Source organism: Heloderma suspectum, chromosome 3 (assembly GCF_057233095.1).
Source record: "Heloderma suspectum isolate Gila_16-S chromosome 3, 16-S_ref, whole genome shotgun sequence".
Classification (NCBI taxonomy): domain Eukaryota; kingdom Metazoa; phylum Chordata; class Lepidosauria; order Squamata; family Helodermatidae; genus Heloderma; species Heloderma suspectum.
Window position 1 is genome coordinate 100,859,389 of NC_139460.1, and position 18,458 is coordinate 100,877,846.

General features: G+C 43.4%; 1 protein-coding gene across 1 annotated transcript in view; it reads left to right on the forward strand.

The window, feature by feature from the left end:
• The window catches only part of DMD (dystrophin), a 1,907,270-nt gene that overhangs the window by 1,758,500 nt on the left and 130,312 nt on the right, over positions 1-18,458 (forward strand). Inside the window, exon 62 of the mRNA XM_084843968.1 lies at positions 12,793-12,854. Within this exon, the coding sequence (XP_084700094.1) occupies positions 12,793-12,854 (62 nt within the window). The remainder of the gene's footprint in view (positions 1-12,792; positions 12,855-18,458) is intronic.

Genomic DNA, 18,458 nt, shown 5'->3' on the forward strand with positions numbered 1-18,458 from the left:
TACTCAGCTGACCTTCAAAGAGCACTCATTCAGAGCAATTTAATCATTCATATTACCCATATTGTAGTTTACACTGAAGTACTTTAGGCTGCAATCCTATACTCCCTTACCTGGGCATAAGACCTATTGAATTCAATGGGATGGACATCTAAGTAGACATGTATAGGATTGTGCTGTTTAGACCTCCTAACTAAACTTAGGGCGCAATCCTATGCAGATAGGCGTCCGCCTCCGAACTAGGAGGCGACTGCCTATCCAGTGCAGGGCAGGAAAGGCATGGAGGGGATCATTCTGTCCACACTTCTCCTGCCCTGCATTTTCAGCTAGGCAGCCAAAATTGGCTGTCTAGCTGCAGGAGGGCAGCACGGGGGAGGAGACTGCCGGTACGACACATTTCTGCCCTCCCCGCCCTGAAACGCCCCCCCAGAACGTCCCTTTTTGGCCACTCCATGCTCCTCTTGCAAGCGTGGAGCATAAGGCTGTTCTGGGCTGCCTGCGGGAGGGGGGGGGTAAGGTCGGTTCTCCAAGAACCAACCTCAGAGCGCGGGCTCCGAGGTCGGTTCCCAGAAAACCAGATATCCTATGGCTGTCTAGCCACTGACTAGCGTCCATAGGATTGCTCCCTAAGTCAGTATAACTAACCATGTGTAAATATTAACTTAATGTAAACATGGAGAATGCAAGGAAAAGGGAGATAGAAGGAGAACTGGATGGAAAGTATTTGGCTTGTGAGTTGGTTAGGGTGTGGCAGGATTCAGTAGTACAGCTAGGTAGTTTTAGACCATGGACATAATGGTCAGGGACTGGGGGGCTTAAATAGCGATGTGTATTACTTCAGCTGTGAAGCACACCATTAACATTTTTCTTCTTCCTCAACCTGCCATTACTATTCCATGCATTACAACTGCTTCTACATTTCTGATATGTTAGAACAAAAACAAACAAACCTGTTTGCTAACTCTGCTTAAAAAAAGAAATATTCCAGGGCATGTACAGTTTCACATTTTAAACTCACAAAAATCACAAATTGAGCAGCGAGCCTCAGCCTCCTTACTTTATTGAGCATTGGAACAGTGCGCGCACACACACACGCATGCACGCACAGAGAGAGTATAGCCATACACGAGTCCAGAGGGAAGCAACGTGCAGCATATAGGTACACTGCTTTGGCTCTTTTTATTTGTGTGTGCAAGAATAGGTGTTCGTGTGTGTGGCTAGACCCCCCCCCCCCCGTGCCCAAGATCCTCTCTATTTAATTTTGCAATTTCTTTTTTAAACTGGCAGCAAGCAAACTATTCTGTTTTCCGTGGTATCCTATGATATCAGGAAAAACTTCCTGACTGTTAGAGCAATACGACAATGGAACCAATTACCTAGGGAGGTGGTGGGCTCTCCCACACTGGAGGTATTCAAGACAAGGCTGGACAGCCATCTGTCAGGGATGCTCTGACTTGGATTCCTGCATTGAGCAGGGGGTTGGACTCGATGGCCTGGTAGGCCCCTTCCAACCCTACTATTCTATTGTTCTATGAACCCCTAATCCCTCTCCATTTTTTGATCCCCCCCCCTTTTTCACCCATTTTAATTTAAAATAAATTGGCAGCTTGTGGACATGGGAGTGTTTGTGTGGGAGGGAGTCTGGTGTCGTAGGAGGGCCCTCACCATTACAAAAAAAACATTTTAATCCTATTTTCCCAATCAGATGCCCCTTTTATGCAATGGGTTTCTGCTGTAGCAGACAAAGGACTGCTTTTGTATTGTTGCATGGGTAAGAGACACCCTCACCCCCTTCTGATTTGCATTCATGGTATTGAAGTTGTAACACATTGCTTAAGGCTGCAATCCTGTGCATACATACCTAAGTGTAAGCCCCATTGAACTCACTGGGACTTCTGAGTGGACCTAGATACGATTGCAATATAGGTGTCCTTAGGACCTTTGCAAGGAAGGACAATGGGGAGAAAATAGATCTAGTTGACTCTTCCTACTGTGACCCCTGGCTCCCTCTGTCATTAGCTGCCCCGCTCTCTACCCCACTAGGTTATCAATGTGTTTTACAAACTATCTTCAACACACACTTAACATGCAGAGCGAATAGGTTGTATCTAAATGAACTAAAGTAGTTAGAAATTATTCCATCAGATATAGTATGTGTTCTAAAACCTTCTCTTTACAATTCCACCATTCCCTGTATTATTCTCTTGTCCTCTTCAGTTACCGTTCTGCACTGAAAAGCACAAGGTCGGATAAGGCTAGAGAATAAACACAAAGCACCTGGTCAGAATAAAACTGTATGTGTGCGCGTGTCTCTCTCAGGTCCCATCGCCTCGTACAGGTCCCATACAAGAGGAACTATCCGTCCAAACTTGTTGAAATGATTGATTCTGTTACATGAGATCATTCGGGCTTGGGTCACTTCTTTTTCTTCTTTGGTTTGCCTATTCCTGCTGTGTTTCAGATGGCTAGATGCCATCTTTGGGTTCTACCTTAAATAAATCCCCCTCGCTGCTTTCTGCCCAAAGTATGCCATTTCTTTGGAGTTCTTCAGTTGTTGTTTGCAGGTTGAATAGGTGGAGCCGAGGCAGAGGGAGCTCCGCCCTGTCTAGCCCTGCAGCCTTCCCTCCCTTTCTCTCTCCGCCCGATAATGCTACGCTCACCGCAGTGCTATTCGCTGCTCCGCGCGGTGGTCGTTTAATTTTGCGTTAGGCTACAAAACGCACACACGATCTAGGTATTTTCGCCGTCGCGCTTTCTTTTTCTCTCGTTGGAGTCGCTGGACAGTTAACAGCGATGAGAGAACAACTCAAAAGGTAAGTTTAATTATTATTCCAACCAGTCCCTGAAAAATCTTGCACTTGTCAAAGCTTGTGCGCTGCTGGCAAGGCAGTTAAAGGTAAATTAAACTTCCGAAGGCGTCTTTGCATGGGGAATTTGCAGCTTGAGAGTCCTCCCTGCCAGCTGTTTTCTCTTGTTCTCAATGCAGGTGCTTGTTTCTGACTGGAGCATGCCAGGGTTAACTCTTTCCCTTACGGCTGTGGACTTTGGAGATTAAAGATTTCTTCCCGATGAAGGGGCAGCAAGATTGGTTTTGTCTTTTAAGCGTTTAATTTTCTTTATCCTAACATCAAAGTAGTCTTCCCCGACACAACGCCCATTCCTCTCTACGTTCCTGTTGTTCGCTGGGTTTTAAAACAAGCCCAAGATTGTGTAACCTTGCTCTTTCTAAAGTGCCTTTTCAGTCATGCTGCATTTTGTGTGTGCATGTGCGTGAGAGAGAGAGAGAAGCTCTATTATTCAACATTATGTGTGTAAAAACCCTGCAGAAGAAAGCTTACCATACCTTTCATTCACTGTGTTAAAAGGTCAAATTTCTGCTTGATTTCTTTTGGGAATTCGAACTGACATTTAATTCATTACATTCTTTCTCTGTAACGTGCCTTCCATATCTTGGTAAATGTGGTCTAGTTAGAACATGCTGGCTGTGTAGGTATGAATGAAACAATACATGTAGGAAGCAGCTAGGCAGGAAGTCTGGACGAGGAGAGGAAAATAATATAAAATGTGTGTGGGGAGGGCCAGTTGGTGAAGCAGTTTGCATCATTAATAGAAAACTTTAGCAACAAAATAAAGAACCGAGCTTTGTATTTTAGGTATACCTGTATCATTGTGCCTCACTCCTGTTTTCCTAGTAGGAAAATCTTCAGTGGTATATCTTACATAAATTAGTTTATAAGTATTTTTTTCCTCTAAATACACTTGTTTGCAAAAATATTTTAAACCTGAAGTACTGTGAGCAGGAAGAGAATTAGAAATATGTATAAAATGTAGTTGCCTCTAATGAACAGAAAGGATAAATGTATTTCAAGACTGTATTTTGATATAGATTGCATATAATGTTTTTATATAATGCTTGTTTATAGGATTTTATTTAATATAGTACAGGATCCCGTTTTAAGTGTTCCTTAGGAAAATACCCCTTGTTAAAATCACATTCCATATTCAAACTTGCCTCTTAAAATAAGAGCTAGTTTAGTGAGACCTTGCCTATACAATACTAACACCAGAGGAAACATGGTTTCATAAAAGATCTTTGGTCCATTATCACTAAGGAATTGGTTGCAGTTATCGTTGTTTGATCCTTGAATTCAACAAGACCCTGCAATGAAATTGCTTTGGCAGAAGTGGAGAGGATAAGCCTTGAAAAGCAAATAGATCAGTGGACGAGTAACAGCTGGAGGGGTTGGCTCACCAAGCTTTAACAACTGTCAGAGTGCACAAAATAAAATGCTGCACATCAAAGGAGAGAGAAGTAATTACCATATTATACTTAGTAGTTGATATTTACTCCCTTCTGCTCCTACTCAGTATCAGTGCAAAAACATTTTAATTTATTTGTGCATCGTTTTAGAATTCTGAAAATGCCAGCCAAGGCCAATAAAGCAAAGAACATCTAACTTTTTCTTCAAAAAAACACTTGTTCAAGGATTAAAAAGAAAACATTTAAGTGTGTAGATCCATGGGCTCTAAACTTATATATGAAGACAAACATTAATCCTTCATAACCACAAGAGGCTGATACTTTCTGCTTCACTGTTCTATGATTTTCACACCGATTAGTTTTCCCTCCAGAAAATTGGGGGAAGATATGAAAAAATGTTTTCAGGTTTAAATGACAGCCATTACAGGCAAGTTAGATTTTAATTGCCTCAGACCTGACTCTTCATTAGAATGAGTAACCATTTGTTTATGGTAGCATTCCTATGAAGATTTAATATTTGTTCAGACAAAGCAGAAACAACTATTATATATTTCTGTGGCACATTTACATTAGTGATAACTTCAGGCTCTACTTGTAAAAGGAAGGCAAAAGACTGTATCAACTCTACACTTTGAAATTAAATCAATCTGGCAGTGCACTATAACATTATACCTTAATTTCTAATCATTAGCAAGTAGCTGTTACTGGTTCCCTGTTGCCACTTGACAGCATTTTGTTATTCTTCACACATATGCATCTAGCACATACATACTGCATTTTTCACATGGCAGTGGGAGTTTACTGTAATGCTGCTACAAATTAAGAATATAATAATTTGAAGAGTGACTGCAGTTGCATGTCCAAATCTTAAAAAATACGCGTGGTGGAATCTTAAGGCAAAATATATAAATTTAAAGTAAACATTTTAGAAATACATTCAAGAACACAATTTAAGAAACATGATATAATGTGTGAAAGGAAGCCTAATGATAAGCTCTTGTTTTATTACAATTTCAACTGCTGATGTGTTTTAAAAAGTTGTAATAAAAGATGAAGAAGAAAGAAAACTAAAATTGGAGAGCCACTAAGACCCCTTTAAAAAAGAAATTGGAATGTATTTTGTATCTTTCCTTTCATGAGATAAATTGTATTAGTAAACAATCTGCACCTAAATCCTTTTGCAGAAAGCATTACATAATCTAGGGCTGGAATGTTCCCTTTTTTGTTTTTTAGAATAATGTGTGTGTGTGTTTTAAATCATGGGGTTACCAAATGAAATGAGACTAACATGGTAATTCCAGAGAGACGATGCTCTAGGTGACAATGACTTGGTTTGCATATAAGGACAACCCATGATTGTTGTGCACAAGCGGGAGAGAGTACAGGCACACTCCTGCCACTTCCGCTTCTAAACAACAACCTACAATTGGCTTGTTCGTAGGTTGTTAGTGTGAGTCCAAACCCAGACACTTTCAGGTGTTCATGGGTTAAACAACCCAAATTTGATTTGTTATTAGTTTATCTTTTGATTGTATAACCCATGAATAACCCAAACTGTCCTGGTTCAGATGTCACACTAACAACTTACAAATGGAGAGTTCATAGGTTGTTTACAGAAACTGGAAGTGACTCCCATGCCACTTCCCATGTGGCCCTGCAAATGGTGGGTTAATTAATTAACCCATCATTTGCCGGTGAATGTTACTGTTACATGCAAATAGGCCCATTATGATTGAATTTAAACTGTTAAGTTCTCTGGATATTTTACCATAAGTTAAATTACTTAAATTCATTATATCCAGTGTTTAGAGAGAAAGGACTTCTTTCATTTGGTCACATTGACCCTCTGGTGTCAATGAACCTTCTTCCTGTTATGCAGCAGTCTACCAGATCCTGCAGGTAATACAATGGGAGCTTGTTGAGGCTGGCCTGAAGTAAAATGATCTTCACCACAACTTGCTGCAAGGAAAGCCTGACCAAACTATGCACACACCAGACTTGGGATGGCTGACGGGTGATTCTGGGTGCAAGGAGGACTCTCCGTCTGCCACTATGTGTCCTCTACATATCATCCAGGCCATGTGGTATTCAACAAAGCCCTGACTCACCCTGTGTCAGTAATGGTCTAGATTGAAGGTGGGATAGAGCAGTTGTTTCATCCACCAGTGAGAACAGAATTCTCACATTCCATTTCTTGTCAGCATCCCAGCTGATCTCAGAAAAGCTGTAATGTGAACGTAGGAAGCTACATAGGAGCCAGACACTCTGTTCACCTAGCTCAGTATTATCTACATCAGCATACCCCAACCTGGTTCCTTCCAGACACTAAAGTTCCCACCAACCCAGTCAGTATGATGAATGGGCATATTGGCTGTGAAAGATGGGAAATGTAGTCCTACACATCTGGAAGGCATCAGGTTGGGGAAGGTTGGTCTACACTCTGCACTGGCAACAGCTACCCAGGATGTCAGAAGGGTCTTTCCCAGCCCTGGAGATGAACTGAGGACTTTCTGCATGCAAAGTATGTGTGCTACCACTGAGCTGTGGTAAATTGAGAAGAATCATCTTGCTTTTGCACTCTAGTTGCTGTTCAGCTTCCCAGCTGGACTTGGAAATTGGATAGGGAGAAAACTGTGACCTGAATGTACCTCAGAACTCACATTTTAGAATTCTTAGTTGGTGCTAGGCCTGGTGGCTCCCTAAGTGTGTACACCATAAAGCTCTGGTGGCTCCCTGAGTGTGTACACTGTAATCCTCAACACAAAGCATTAATTTGGAGGCAGAAGCAGTTTCCTTAAGCAAACTGAGAGCACAAGAAGTTGGAGAGGAGAAGATGGCGCTACCCGCTCCATCTACTAGTCACATTTTCACTGGGCTTTTTCCTAATAAGGATCCTTTAAATCAGAAGGTCTTCAAAATATAGAGGTCAAGTTACCTAAAATGTTAGGATACTGAATTTCTAAAACTCCTAAAAAAAAAAAATTTAAACTCCAGTGGCATATAAATAATTTTACTTCAAGCAAAATATGGAATTTGTGTCCCTCTGAACCTGGAATTCAGTAATCTGATTCGCACAATCCGTTTGCAGCATATGCCGTAACCCAAACTCTGCTGATAGGTTGGTGTGTTGTCCAAACCCAGTGAGGGTGGGTTGTTGGAGAGATTAACAAACTACCCACAATGCTATAATAGCCCATGGGTTCTGGGCAGTTTGTTAACCACGGCAACAACGCACCCTTGCTGGGTTTGGATAACGTGACAACCTGCAAGCATTAGGTTACACATTGGACATCCACAGTTGCCTGGTATGTGCTGCAAACTACATGGCTTGTTTAAGCCACCATGGCTGAAAATGATCATGCAAACAAATGCACCTTGAGATTATTCACACTAGGGGGGTCATACGTACTTAAATTGATTCATAACATTAATGTAATGTTTTAAGCAAGCATAGCATAAGCAAGCATAACATAAGCAAGTAATAAACTATAAAATAATCAAGGATTCCTTCAAGTCATTAAAGAGCTGAATACATCGCATCCATGGGCTCCCTCAGAAATTTTAGCTGTCCCAGTATATCTCAGAACGAGTTGGATTCCCAACCATCAGGCAAAGGGAAGCAAATTAGAAGGTTTGTCTCCCTGTCTGTTGAATTTCTGAGTCTACGTACTTCTGGAAGACTGTTTGTCCATCTCTGCATCTTGTTCCCCAGATTCTTCCTTTCAAGTATTTTACATCATTTTACAGTGTTACAATTAAGAGCCGGGGATGGGGGGGGGGGGCAGGGAATGTAGTGGGAATGATTCATTGTACTTTTAGTATCACACATTCTTTCTTCTACCATATCACACCATTTTGACACAAACATGTATGCTTTAGAGAGGTTTGCTCATTGAAGTTAAAAATTGCAGCAGATCTATTAAAGAAGCTATGGTGTTCCAAAGTATGGTTGAGAATGCTCAAGAATTGTTGATTTGGCATTTTATTACTTCACATGGTATACACACACACACACACACACACACACACACACTCATTCAAGCAGCCCTAAAGCTAACAATTAAATGGCCTTTGAAAATGGCAAAGAGGCTTATGAAGGGAAATCTCAGTGGAGTCTAACCTTTCCTTGAGCTGCACTTGTGTGTGGAATTGTTGATAACTTTCTAAGCCAAAAATGTTCAGAAAGAAGGAACACTTTTTAGATGCTGGAGTGAAATAGCTGCAGCCTTCTTGTGTTCTGAATATAAAGTGCCAGTAAAATCTACTGTTGCTCTTTACAATCACACTCAGCCTCCACAGAATTCTCAGCAAATAATGATAAGCTTTCCTTAAAATTTCATACAGGAATAAGAGAACTCCTAGTTCTTGGGCCCATTTTATGCTCTTTTTCTGGATGTGATTTATTAATAATTTCTAAAAGTGACACATTAGTTCTTTTTGTTAAAGAATGGTTTTGCATTTGCCACATGATATTTGTTAGACAGAAAAGGGTGTTCCTTTCAGATATGAGTCAGGAGACAAAATTACTTAGGACTGGGCATTGATAAACACTGAAGGTATAATAAGACATGGAAGCCTTCACATATTATTTTGAGTCAATATATTCATTCATGCCTGTTCAGGCATTCTTAAACCGTATCTGTGGAGGAGCTGCAGCAGTGCACGCACTGCCCCCTCCATGCCTGACCTTCCCGTATTGAGCAGGAGGGTCTGAAGGAGGATTGTAAGTGCATACAGCCAAATGTGCTTAGAATCCCTCTTCAGACCTTCATGCTCAACACAGATAGTTTGCGGGTGGGGTGGGGGAAGGCCAGCAGACACAGCCTCGCAAGCCGTTCCAAAGATACAGTTTCAGAATACCTGAAAGGGGCTGTTGTCTCAATTAGTAACAAACAACTCTGAAATTGGGGCACTGGAAAGGTGTGGCCGTTGAGACTAAGGCCCAAACTACCCATTTTATGCACACATGTAACAGTAGCCTAACACCCTCTTTAAAGGTAGAAAATTTACTTCCTCTTAGGGCAAATGATAATGGGGATGTGGCAGGAGATAGGACACTGAACCCTTCCCTGCTACTCCCCCCATGTCTTCTTCTCATGGTGGTTGGGAAAAGTGTTAAATGCTTCCTCCTCTGCCTCACCTTTCCAGTTTTGCTCCCCACCATGGGAAACATCTTTCCTTCCTTTAAAGGGGCCATTGAGGTATCATCAAATTCATCCGTGTACAACATCTGGTTTGGGTCTGGACTGTACAGCTACCTGTCTACACTGAATATTCATCCATGTATATTCATCCATGTAAATTATAATTTGGAAGACAATAAAATAATATTTGACTGAGTTCTTGATGTCCTGTGGTAGAATATCATCCAGCATTTGGGACCTGCATGTGTAGTACAGGGTATATAAATGGACCCTGGGTCCCAGTGAACCCATAGAGCTCACAGTATGCCAAACTGCTGCCAGGTGTATAATTCTGAAGTAACTGTGGCACAGTAACAGTAGGTCCCTCCACATTTCCCAGCAGGTAGTTAAGTTGTCCAGGCTGGCCATTGTACACAAGACCTAGGCAGCTGTTCAAACATAATGGTGGTATCTGGTGGCAATTCATGGGTTGCTGGGACGCTTGCTGTGTTTGAGCTGCTTCTGGATTCCTGGAACAACCTACAGATACAGCATTCATAGGTTGATTCCATGACATCTGAACCTGGGAACTTGGGGTTGTTCATGAGTTAAGCAACCCCAAGTTAACCCAAGAACAAGCCATGGGTTAACTTGGGGTCATTTAACCCACGAGCAACCCCAAGTGCCCAGGTTCGGATGTCATGGAAACAACCTACAAATGCCGCATTCATAGGTTGTTCCAGGAAACTGGAAGCAGTTTGTGCATGACTCATGTACAGCACACTTCCCCACAATTCATGGGTTAATTAACCCATGAATTGTGAATTGGACCAACATCTGTCAGTTTCATAGACCAGTGATTTGATCAGATATTGACCTTGTTTGTATGTAACCACAATTTGTGGGTTAATTAATCAATTACATCCAAATATTGCATCCAATCAGGGTCAATATTTGATCAAATCAGTGGCTTATGAAGCTGACAGATTTTGGCCCAGTATCATGAATGAGGCACTATGCCTCCCCTGACTGATCACTCCCATTGCTAACAATCCACAGACCTTCCATCCGTGGTTTGGTTAGTATTACATGTGAACCAGGAACTCTTGATTGTCTCTTTCCCAACAAGCCAAAGAAATAACTCACATTTCATTCTTGGGTTATTTCTCTGGCTTGTCAGTGGAGAGACAAGCCCGAACTCCTGGTTCATATGCAATGCTAACAAAAGCATGGACAGAAGGTCCATGGTTGGTGTAGCCACGCCCATTTGTAGTGGGAGCAATCAAGCAGCATGCCTTTTTCATGCTGATCCCAAATTTTAAAATATTGCCTGTTACATTTATGTTCAAACCAGGCTGTTGTGTCCAAAGTTGTTTTGGCACTGAAGTATTGATACCCACCCTCCTTCTTTGGAATTTAAGAGGTTTAATTTAAAGAAAATCTGCTCACAGCCATCACTCCATAAAGGGACATGTAGGCTAGTTATGTCTGTAATTAGCTAGGCACTTCTAGACCATTTAACCTTTGCAGAATCTCTACCATTACCCGCTGCAACAAACACTATTGGAAATTAATCCAACTTGCATCTTCAGGTTTCATTTAGTTTTGCATTCTGTTTTGCATTCTAAATTTTCAGCTTTAGAAAAATGAAATCATCTTCCGTATCATTCCACCTTTTTTTGTAGTGAGATGCTGTACTGTTTGTTTTTCTGAGCAAACTCTCAAGGTGTTCTCCTTTTCTTTAATAGAAAATCAAATAATGCCAGGGTAAATGAATAATAGTTGAATTTTTTAAATCTGCCTAGATTGTTTTGTTTTAACTCTATCTAGTCTAATGGTTTCTGTGGTTCTGTGCTCTGTGAGCATTTAACATGCTATATGCTGAAAACCAAATCTAATTGATCAGTCAACTAGCCACTTCTGCTGAAAGAGCTTCTCTGCCTTTTTTTGTAGTGAGCTAGATCTACAGGAAACCTGTCAACCTTTGATAATTGTCAGATTCTGCTATGTATGTGTGGAGCACCTCATTGTCAAAAATACAATCAAGAAACCTTCACACTTCTGAGCCATAATCCATCCTGAAGCCTTCTGCTCAACAGATTGTACTGAATCTATGATAGGCTAGTAAAAGATTATACCTTTGCTGTGGATGGTATCAAGTCACACAGTGCAACTTCCTTTTCACTGCACATTCCAATGTCTTCTTTTGCATCTTTAACATTTTTGTGCTACAGAGAAATATTATTTGGCTATGGGGCGGTATAGAAATATAATAAATGAAATGAAATGATTGCACGTATAAATCTTAACGCAATCTGATACTTTATTATGCCCACTGAAACAGTTATTCTCTGTGAATCCCACTTGCTTCTGTTGAGTTACAGTGGCCTTCCCTAATGTGGGACTCTCCAGATGTTTTGGAGTACAACTCCCAGCATCCCTGACCATTGGCCATCTTGGCTGGGGGTGATGTGAGAGGAAGTCCAAAACATTTGAAGTATACCTGGTTGGGGAAACCTAGGTTAGAGCCTTTGTCAGCTTTTTGAAGGATGAACAGAATTTGCTTATTGCATTACGTTTACATGGGGGAACCCATGTTGTTGTAAGAGCCCATTCATATGACCCATTATGGGTTAATTCCCATCCTCTAGTGTCAGTGTCTTCACATTTAGGCTTTCGACCAATTTGATAACTTCTGCTCACAGCACTGTGTAAAAAGCTGAGTTATCATCTGATAAAAGATTTGGTACCAAGCTCTCACCCGTTGAATATTCTGACTGAACTAGCCTTGAGGTAAAACTAGCATGGAGTCAAGAAGTATTGTCCAGTTTTAGAAGTTGCAACACCTTCCAACTTATCCAGATGTGCTGAACAATCTATTTTTTATATTTTTATATATTATTTTACTTTACTATTTTGCGTCTGTTGAAAGAAACACAGACAGAGCTGCCATATGCTTTCTCCAATCCCCCCAACAAAATCTGCCACCCTTAATAGCTCCCCAAATATGCCACTTGAAGCATCTGGCTTATTTTGCTGCTTGATAAGGCTGCCTTAGATGATACAGATACTAAGCATGAGTCTTTGAGTCTTTGCTCTAGTGGAGTCTAAAAATGGTATTAAGGATTCTTCACCAACGTAGAGATGGAAGTTGGAACACCAATTGTAGACAATTCTAGTACTAGGGAAAGGATGCTGATGTGACATTACAAATGGTTTGGTATATCAACTGAAATTACCCAGTTATATTACCACATGTTACTCACTTTAACAAATTAATCATAATAAATGACCTGTGCAGCTACTGACCCTAGCAATGTCTTTAGGAAGAACGCCAATTTACCATAAAGGTATTTGGACTGGCATAAATTTATCATACAAACTACAGTTTTGTTTGTTTTTGTCTTGCAGCCATGAGACGCAAACCACCTGTTGGGATCATCCTAAAATGACAGAGCTCTACCAGTCATTAGGTAAGAGAATTGTTCATATTAAGCAAGTCAAATTTTAGGGATTTTTTTTTACGGTAAATCAAGAATTAATTTGAAGTTAGTGAAAAATATATGAGGTGAATCCTTTAAAAAGAGAACAGAGGAATAATAAAATCTTAGCCTTAAGTGTTAGTAAATGCTTTAGATTTTCAGTTCTGCAGTGTTTATCTTTTATAATACAGGTGAATGGTACAGCCTTTTCTTTAAAAAAAAATTAACTAATTAGTAGGAACATCTTTCTTCCATTGTCCCTTTTGGTCAGCAAAAAACAAAGCCCAGTTGCTGTTACATTTGCATTTGATAGGTTGAAAGCCAGCCTTGTCAGGGTATTCAAGCACATTCCCTGTTTTCAAAGAAATGGTTATTGGAATTAACCTATGACATCATCTTGAGCATTCAGATTGCCTGTAACAACAAATTCAGCTGATTCTCAGTTGTTGTATGATTTTTCTATACCAGTGGTGAGGAATCTCTGGCCCACGGGCTGGATGTGGCCTGTGAGGCTTCCCCATCTAGCCATCCAGGCCCCCTCTCCCCTCAGCTGTTTTTTTGCTGCTTAGCTCAGCAGGTTGGGGAGGGATCACAGGGAGGGGAAGTTTAAACATGCTGCTCATCTCATTGATGGAAAACAGTGAACAGTGGAGAAAGGGGGGCTGTGAAGTTCCAACACTCATCTGAGAAGAGGGTCTCTCTACACTCCCCTTTTCTCTACTGCTCAGTGGTTTTCCAGAAATCAGCTAAGTAGTTGAGGTTGGAGATCATGGAGAAAATGAGGTTTAAACTTCACCTTCTCCGTGATCTACCCCCCCCCATCACAGTGCCCAACTGATTGGCAGGGGGAGGAGGTGTGTGTGTTAGAGAGTGAATGGGGTGTACATGTGTTTGTATTCTTGGCTTCGGCCCTGACCATGGCTGGTATGTGGCTCCCAACCACTTTCCCCATTGAATGGGCAGGCTTTGGGCGGGGAGGGCAGGGTGGAACGTTCCCCAGCCCTGCTCTACATCCTGTCTCAGTAAGTTTAGGTTTGTCGATGTTCAGCTAGAGCTACCTTGTCTGCAAGTTAGAATTCTTTGCCAGTTTTTGAAGGCCATTGCGTCTACTGCATTCTGCAATTTATTTATTTATTTAAAACATTTCTATCCCACCCTATATCATTAAGATCTCAGGGCGGCATACAGATAAAATCAATGTAAACAATATAAAACAATAAATAATTTAAACACCTACAACATATTAAACTATTAAATGAGCTAAAACCAGTTAAAATCTAAAACAATAAAACAGTTAAAGCAATGTGCTAGGGAATGCATTTAGCCCTCAAAAGCTTTGGTAAAAAGCCATGTTTTTCCTTGGCACTGAAACGAGACCAATGTCTATGCCAATCAGGCCTCCAAGGGGAGGGCATTTCACAACCGGGGTGCTACAGCAGAGAAGCCCCTCTCCCACGTCCCACCATAGTATATGTCTTGTACTAGTGGGACGCATAGGAGGGCCCCTCCAACAGATCTCAGTTCTCAGGCAGGCATATATAGGGAGAGGCGCCTCAGTTCTCAGGCAGGCATATATAGGGAGAGGCGCTTAGGGCCCAAGCCACTTAGGGCTTTAAATGTCATCACCAAAACCTTGAATTCCTACCTGAAGCATATTGGCAGCCAGTGCAATTCCTTTAAAACCAGTGTTATATGGTTTTTATGAGGTGTTCCGGTCAGCAGCCTAGCTGCTGCGTTTTACACTAGCTGCAACTTTTGAGTTGTCTTCAAGGGCAGCCCCATGTAGGGATGTCAGAGACTTCTGCAACGGATCTCGGTGAGGCGGAATGCCAGTGCATTCGGCCCCCCGGAAACTGTCGTAGAATGAAGCCCCCGCCCCGCCAACCCACGAAAGGCGCGCGCAACGGAGCACTTACCTGCTCCCGTCCGCGCTGCTGTGCGAATGGTGGCTGTCCTGCGGCCGCCATTCACTTCCTCCTTCTTCAGCCATGATAGGCTATGTAAATACTTACGTAGCCTATCACGGCTAACGCAGGGACGCCATTTGCATCCCTGCAGAGGCCATGATAGGCTATGTAAGTATTTACGTAGCCTATCATGGCAGGGGGGAAAAAACCCAGCGTACGCAAATGGCGGTGGCTACCGCCATTTGCGTACACTGGGGTTTTCCCCCTGCCATGATAAGCTACGTAAATATTTACATAGCCTATCACGGCTCACTACAGGGACGCAAATGACGGCGGCTATGACAGCTGCCATTTGCGTCCCTGCAGGGCTGCCCAGTGGCCAGATGTCTGGCTGCGGGCAGCTGGAGCCAGCTGGCGGCTCCGCAGCTTGGCTGCAGAGCGGAGCCAGCCAGCCAGGATTCTGGGGGGAGGCATGGAGTGCCTCCCCCCCGGCGAGGACTCCGGGGGGAGGGACGGAGTGCCTCACCCCACCTGCGGAACCCGGTGGAGCCAGGTAAGCGGGGTTTCGTACACCCCTAGCCCCATGTAAAGTCCATTGCAATAGTCTAATCGGGAAGTTACGAGGACATGTACTACTGTGGCTAGGTTATCCCTGTCCAGGAAAGGCCGTAGCTGATGGATCAGCTGAAGCTGGCCCTAAGTGCTCCGGGCCACGGAGTCCACCTGGGGCTCCAGTGACAGGGATGGATCTGTCACCTCCCAAGCTACACACCTGCTCCTTCAGAGGGAGTGGAACCCATCCAGGACAGGTTGCTTACCCAATTCCTGAACTCAGGAACCACCAATTCTTCTTCGTTGGCTCTGTGCATCACACATATGGGCTCTGTGCCTGTGGGGCACTTCCAAGCTGAACAAGTTTTTGGTGGGAACCCCTCCCCCACCATCCATGGTATATATAGCGTGGGTTCCCGTCTTCCCCTCAGTTCCTTTTTGACTGCCTTAGCATTACTTCATGGGGAACTTCTTCGACATTCTTGTCAAGCTGTTTTTTTCTATCTTTATCTTGTCTTCCTTCCCCCTTTCCTTCCTTTCTCTTTTTTCTTCTTTATCTAAAACAAGAGAGAGAAGGAGAGCGGTGGCGGAGAGCATCGCTCACCTCAGCGGTGACGCGTCTTGTGGCTTATGGCCCAAAAGAGTCTGTTCAGAAAGTTTACAGCTTGTGGCAATAAGGTGCCTTCTTCAGACGGTTGCTCTTTATGCCTGATTTGTTTGGGAGGATCCCATAAAGTCGAATCTTGCCACCACTGCCAGTCGTTATCGAAGCAGGTTCGCAACAATAGGGCAAATCGACTAAAGGCAATCCTTTGGCAACGGGCCCTTCAAGTAGGGGTGAACAAAACCTACTTACCCATCCGCTGAAGGTCCGCGGGGAGTGAGGCAATCTGTCCCTCCCCCCAGAATTCTTCCCGGCTGGCTCCGCTCTGCGGCGGGTCTGTGAAGCCACCGGCCGGGCCTGTCCACTGCCGGATGTCTGGCCGCTGCCACGCCAATGGCGTCCGGCAGCTCGGGAAAAGAGATCCAGGTCTCCAACACCACGCCGTTATGATATACAGTCACCTTGGTATTGACCGACACTCTCTCCTCGGCAGCTTCCTCAATACTGATCTCCAGATCGATACAGGACGGATCATCGGCATGGACAATACGACCGTGATCACTCTCGCTCTCCATCCCGTGATTGGGATCATTTTTCTGCTTCGTCGTCTCCTCCCCATGGGCCACAGCAAGATGCGGACTGGAGACTTAGGAGGGATCGGGACCTTTTCCTGGATCGCTCTTGTTACTTAGGAGCTACCTCTCCATCATATACTCCGCTTCAACCCAAACAACGGCCACGGTTTGAAATACAGGACGTTTTTTGTCCTCCTCCAGTACCAAGACTTACTATGTTTATGACGCTACAACAGTCCTGTCGGGACCATCAAGCTCCGCCTCCTCCAATTCCACCTCACGGTACGACTGAAGTGACACAACCACCTGCCCCTTCAACGGAATCCGGTGAGGACTATCAGTCGGACTCTTCCTCCTATTCCTCGGTCCCCCCTTCGATCTCATCTCCAGATGATGTCGTTGGGACACGAGATAGGGCCTTGCCTTTTGAGGACATAGGAGACTTCTCTGAGCAAGTGCTTAGAACTGCGCAGTCATTGGGCACTGAGGTACAACAACCTCCACAACAACTCCACGATCCAGTTTTCGATGCCATCACAGCAGACATGTCCACCCCAGTGGCCATCCTCTTTCTCCCAGCTCTGTTGAGTACAGTGCAACAGGCATGGAAAGCGCCTTCATCCTTGACCCCGACATCCAAGAGGCTAGAATCTATGTACCACATTCAAGAGACAGATGCTCCTTTCCTCTTTGCATATCCCAAACCGAACTCAATAATCGTAGAGTCTGCTCAGGGGCACTTTCAAAAACTTCATGCCTCACCTGTGGATAGGGAGGGCCACAAGCTTGATCTCATGGGATGCTGCCTCTACTTTTCAGCAGCATTGGGACTTCGGATTTCAAATTACCAGACAATGATGGCCAGATACCAGTTGTTCCTTTGGGAAAAAATGGATTCCCTTATCGCTTACCTTCCTGAGGATCAACACGAGTTAGTAAGAATTTTTCACTGGCAGCACCCAAACTATCCTGTTAGCAGATCAGTGTCGCCCGTCATCAGGCAGACTGCAATGCTAAGGTGATGATGGGTTCCATCGCCTTAAGGAGACATGCCTGCAGGCCTAACTTCTGAAGCTCGATCTAGGATAGAGGATTTACCCTTTGACGGCGAGGGTTTATTTAATGCGAAAACAGATGAGCAAATGGACTCTGTGCAGAAGGCCAGAACAACTGCTCGTAAAATGGGTATTGGCCAAGTCCAACAACAACACCACCACATCCCTTATCATCAGTGCCGCTGGTACTGACAACACCAGACCTACGCCCCTCGACAACCTGGGGATCGAGCACCAAGATATCAACATCAGCAACAAAGGAAAAGTTATCCTTTTCCTAAGTTTCAACAAAAGGCAAAGGGCGATGGATTCTCTAAGCGTCGTCTTTGACTCCAGTGTTCTTCCCCTCCGTACCGACCATTACAAACTACTTTTTGGAGATCTCCTGAGCAAATTTTACTCGACTTGGATGAGAGTGACGTCAGACAAATGGGTGCTAACTATTGTCTAACAAGGATACAAAATAGAATTCAACACACTTCCACCACTGGGTTCAGTACGGACCACCCCACTCTCGAAGGTCCTTCAGGAGGAAACACAATCTCTCCTAAGGAAAAGAGCTATCCAGTGCATTCATCCAAACCTCAGTATGGTTTTTTTTTTTTCCTCCAGGTACTTCACCGTACCAAAACAGGATGGAGGCCTCCAACACATTTTAGATCTTCGGGACCTGAACAAATTTGTCGCTCCCAAGAGATTCAGAATGACAACTCTAGCTATGATTCTCCCTCTCCTCCAAAAGGGTTCATGGTTCGCCACGGTCAATCTCAAGGATGCGTATTTCCACACAGCGTTGGAAAACGCACACAGAAAATTTTTCCGCTTTGCGATCAGCGCGGAACTCTTCCATTTCAATGTTCTGCTGTTCGGTCTCTCAGCAGCCCGTATTCACAAAGTGTATG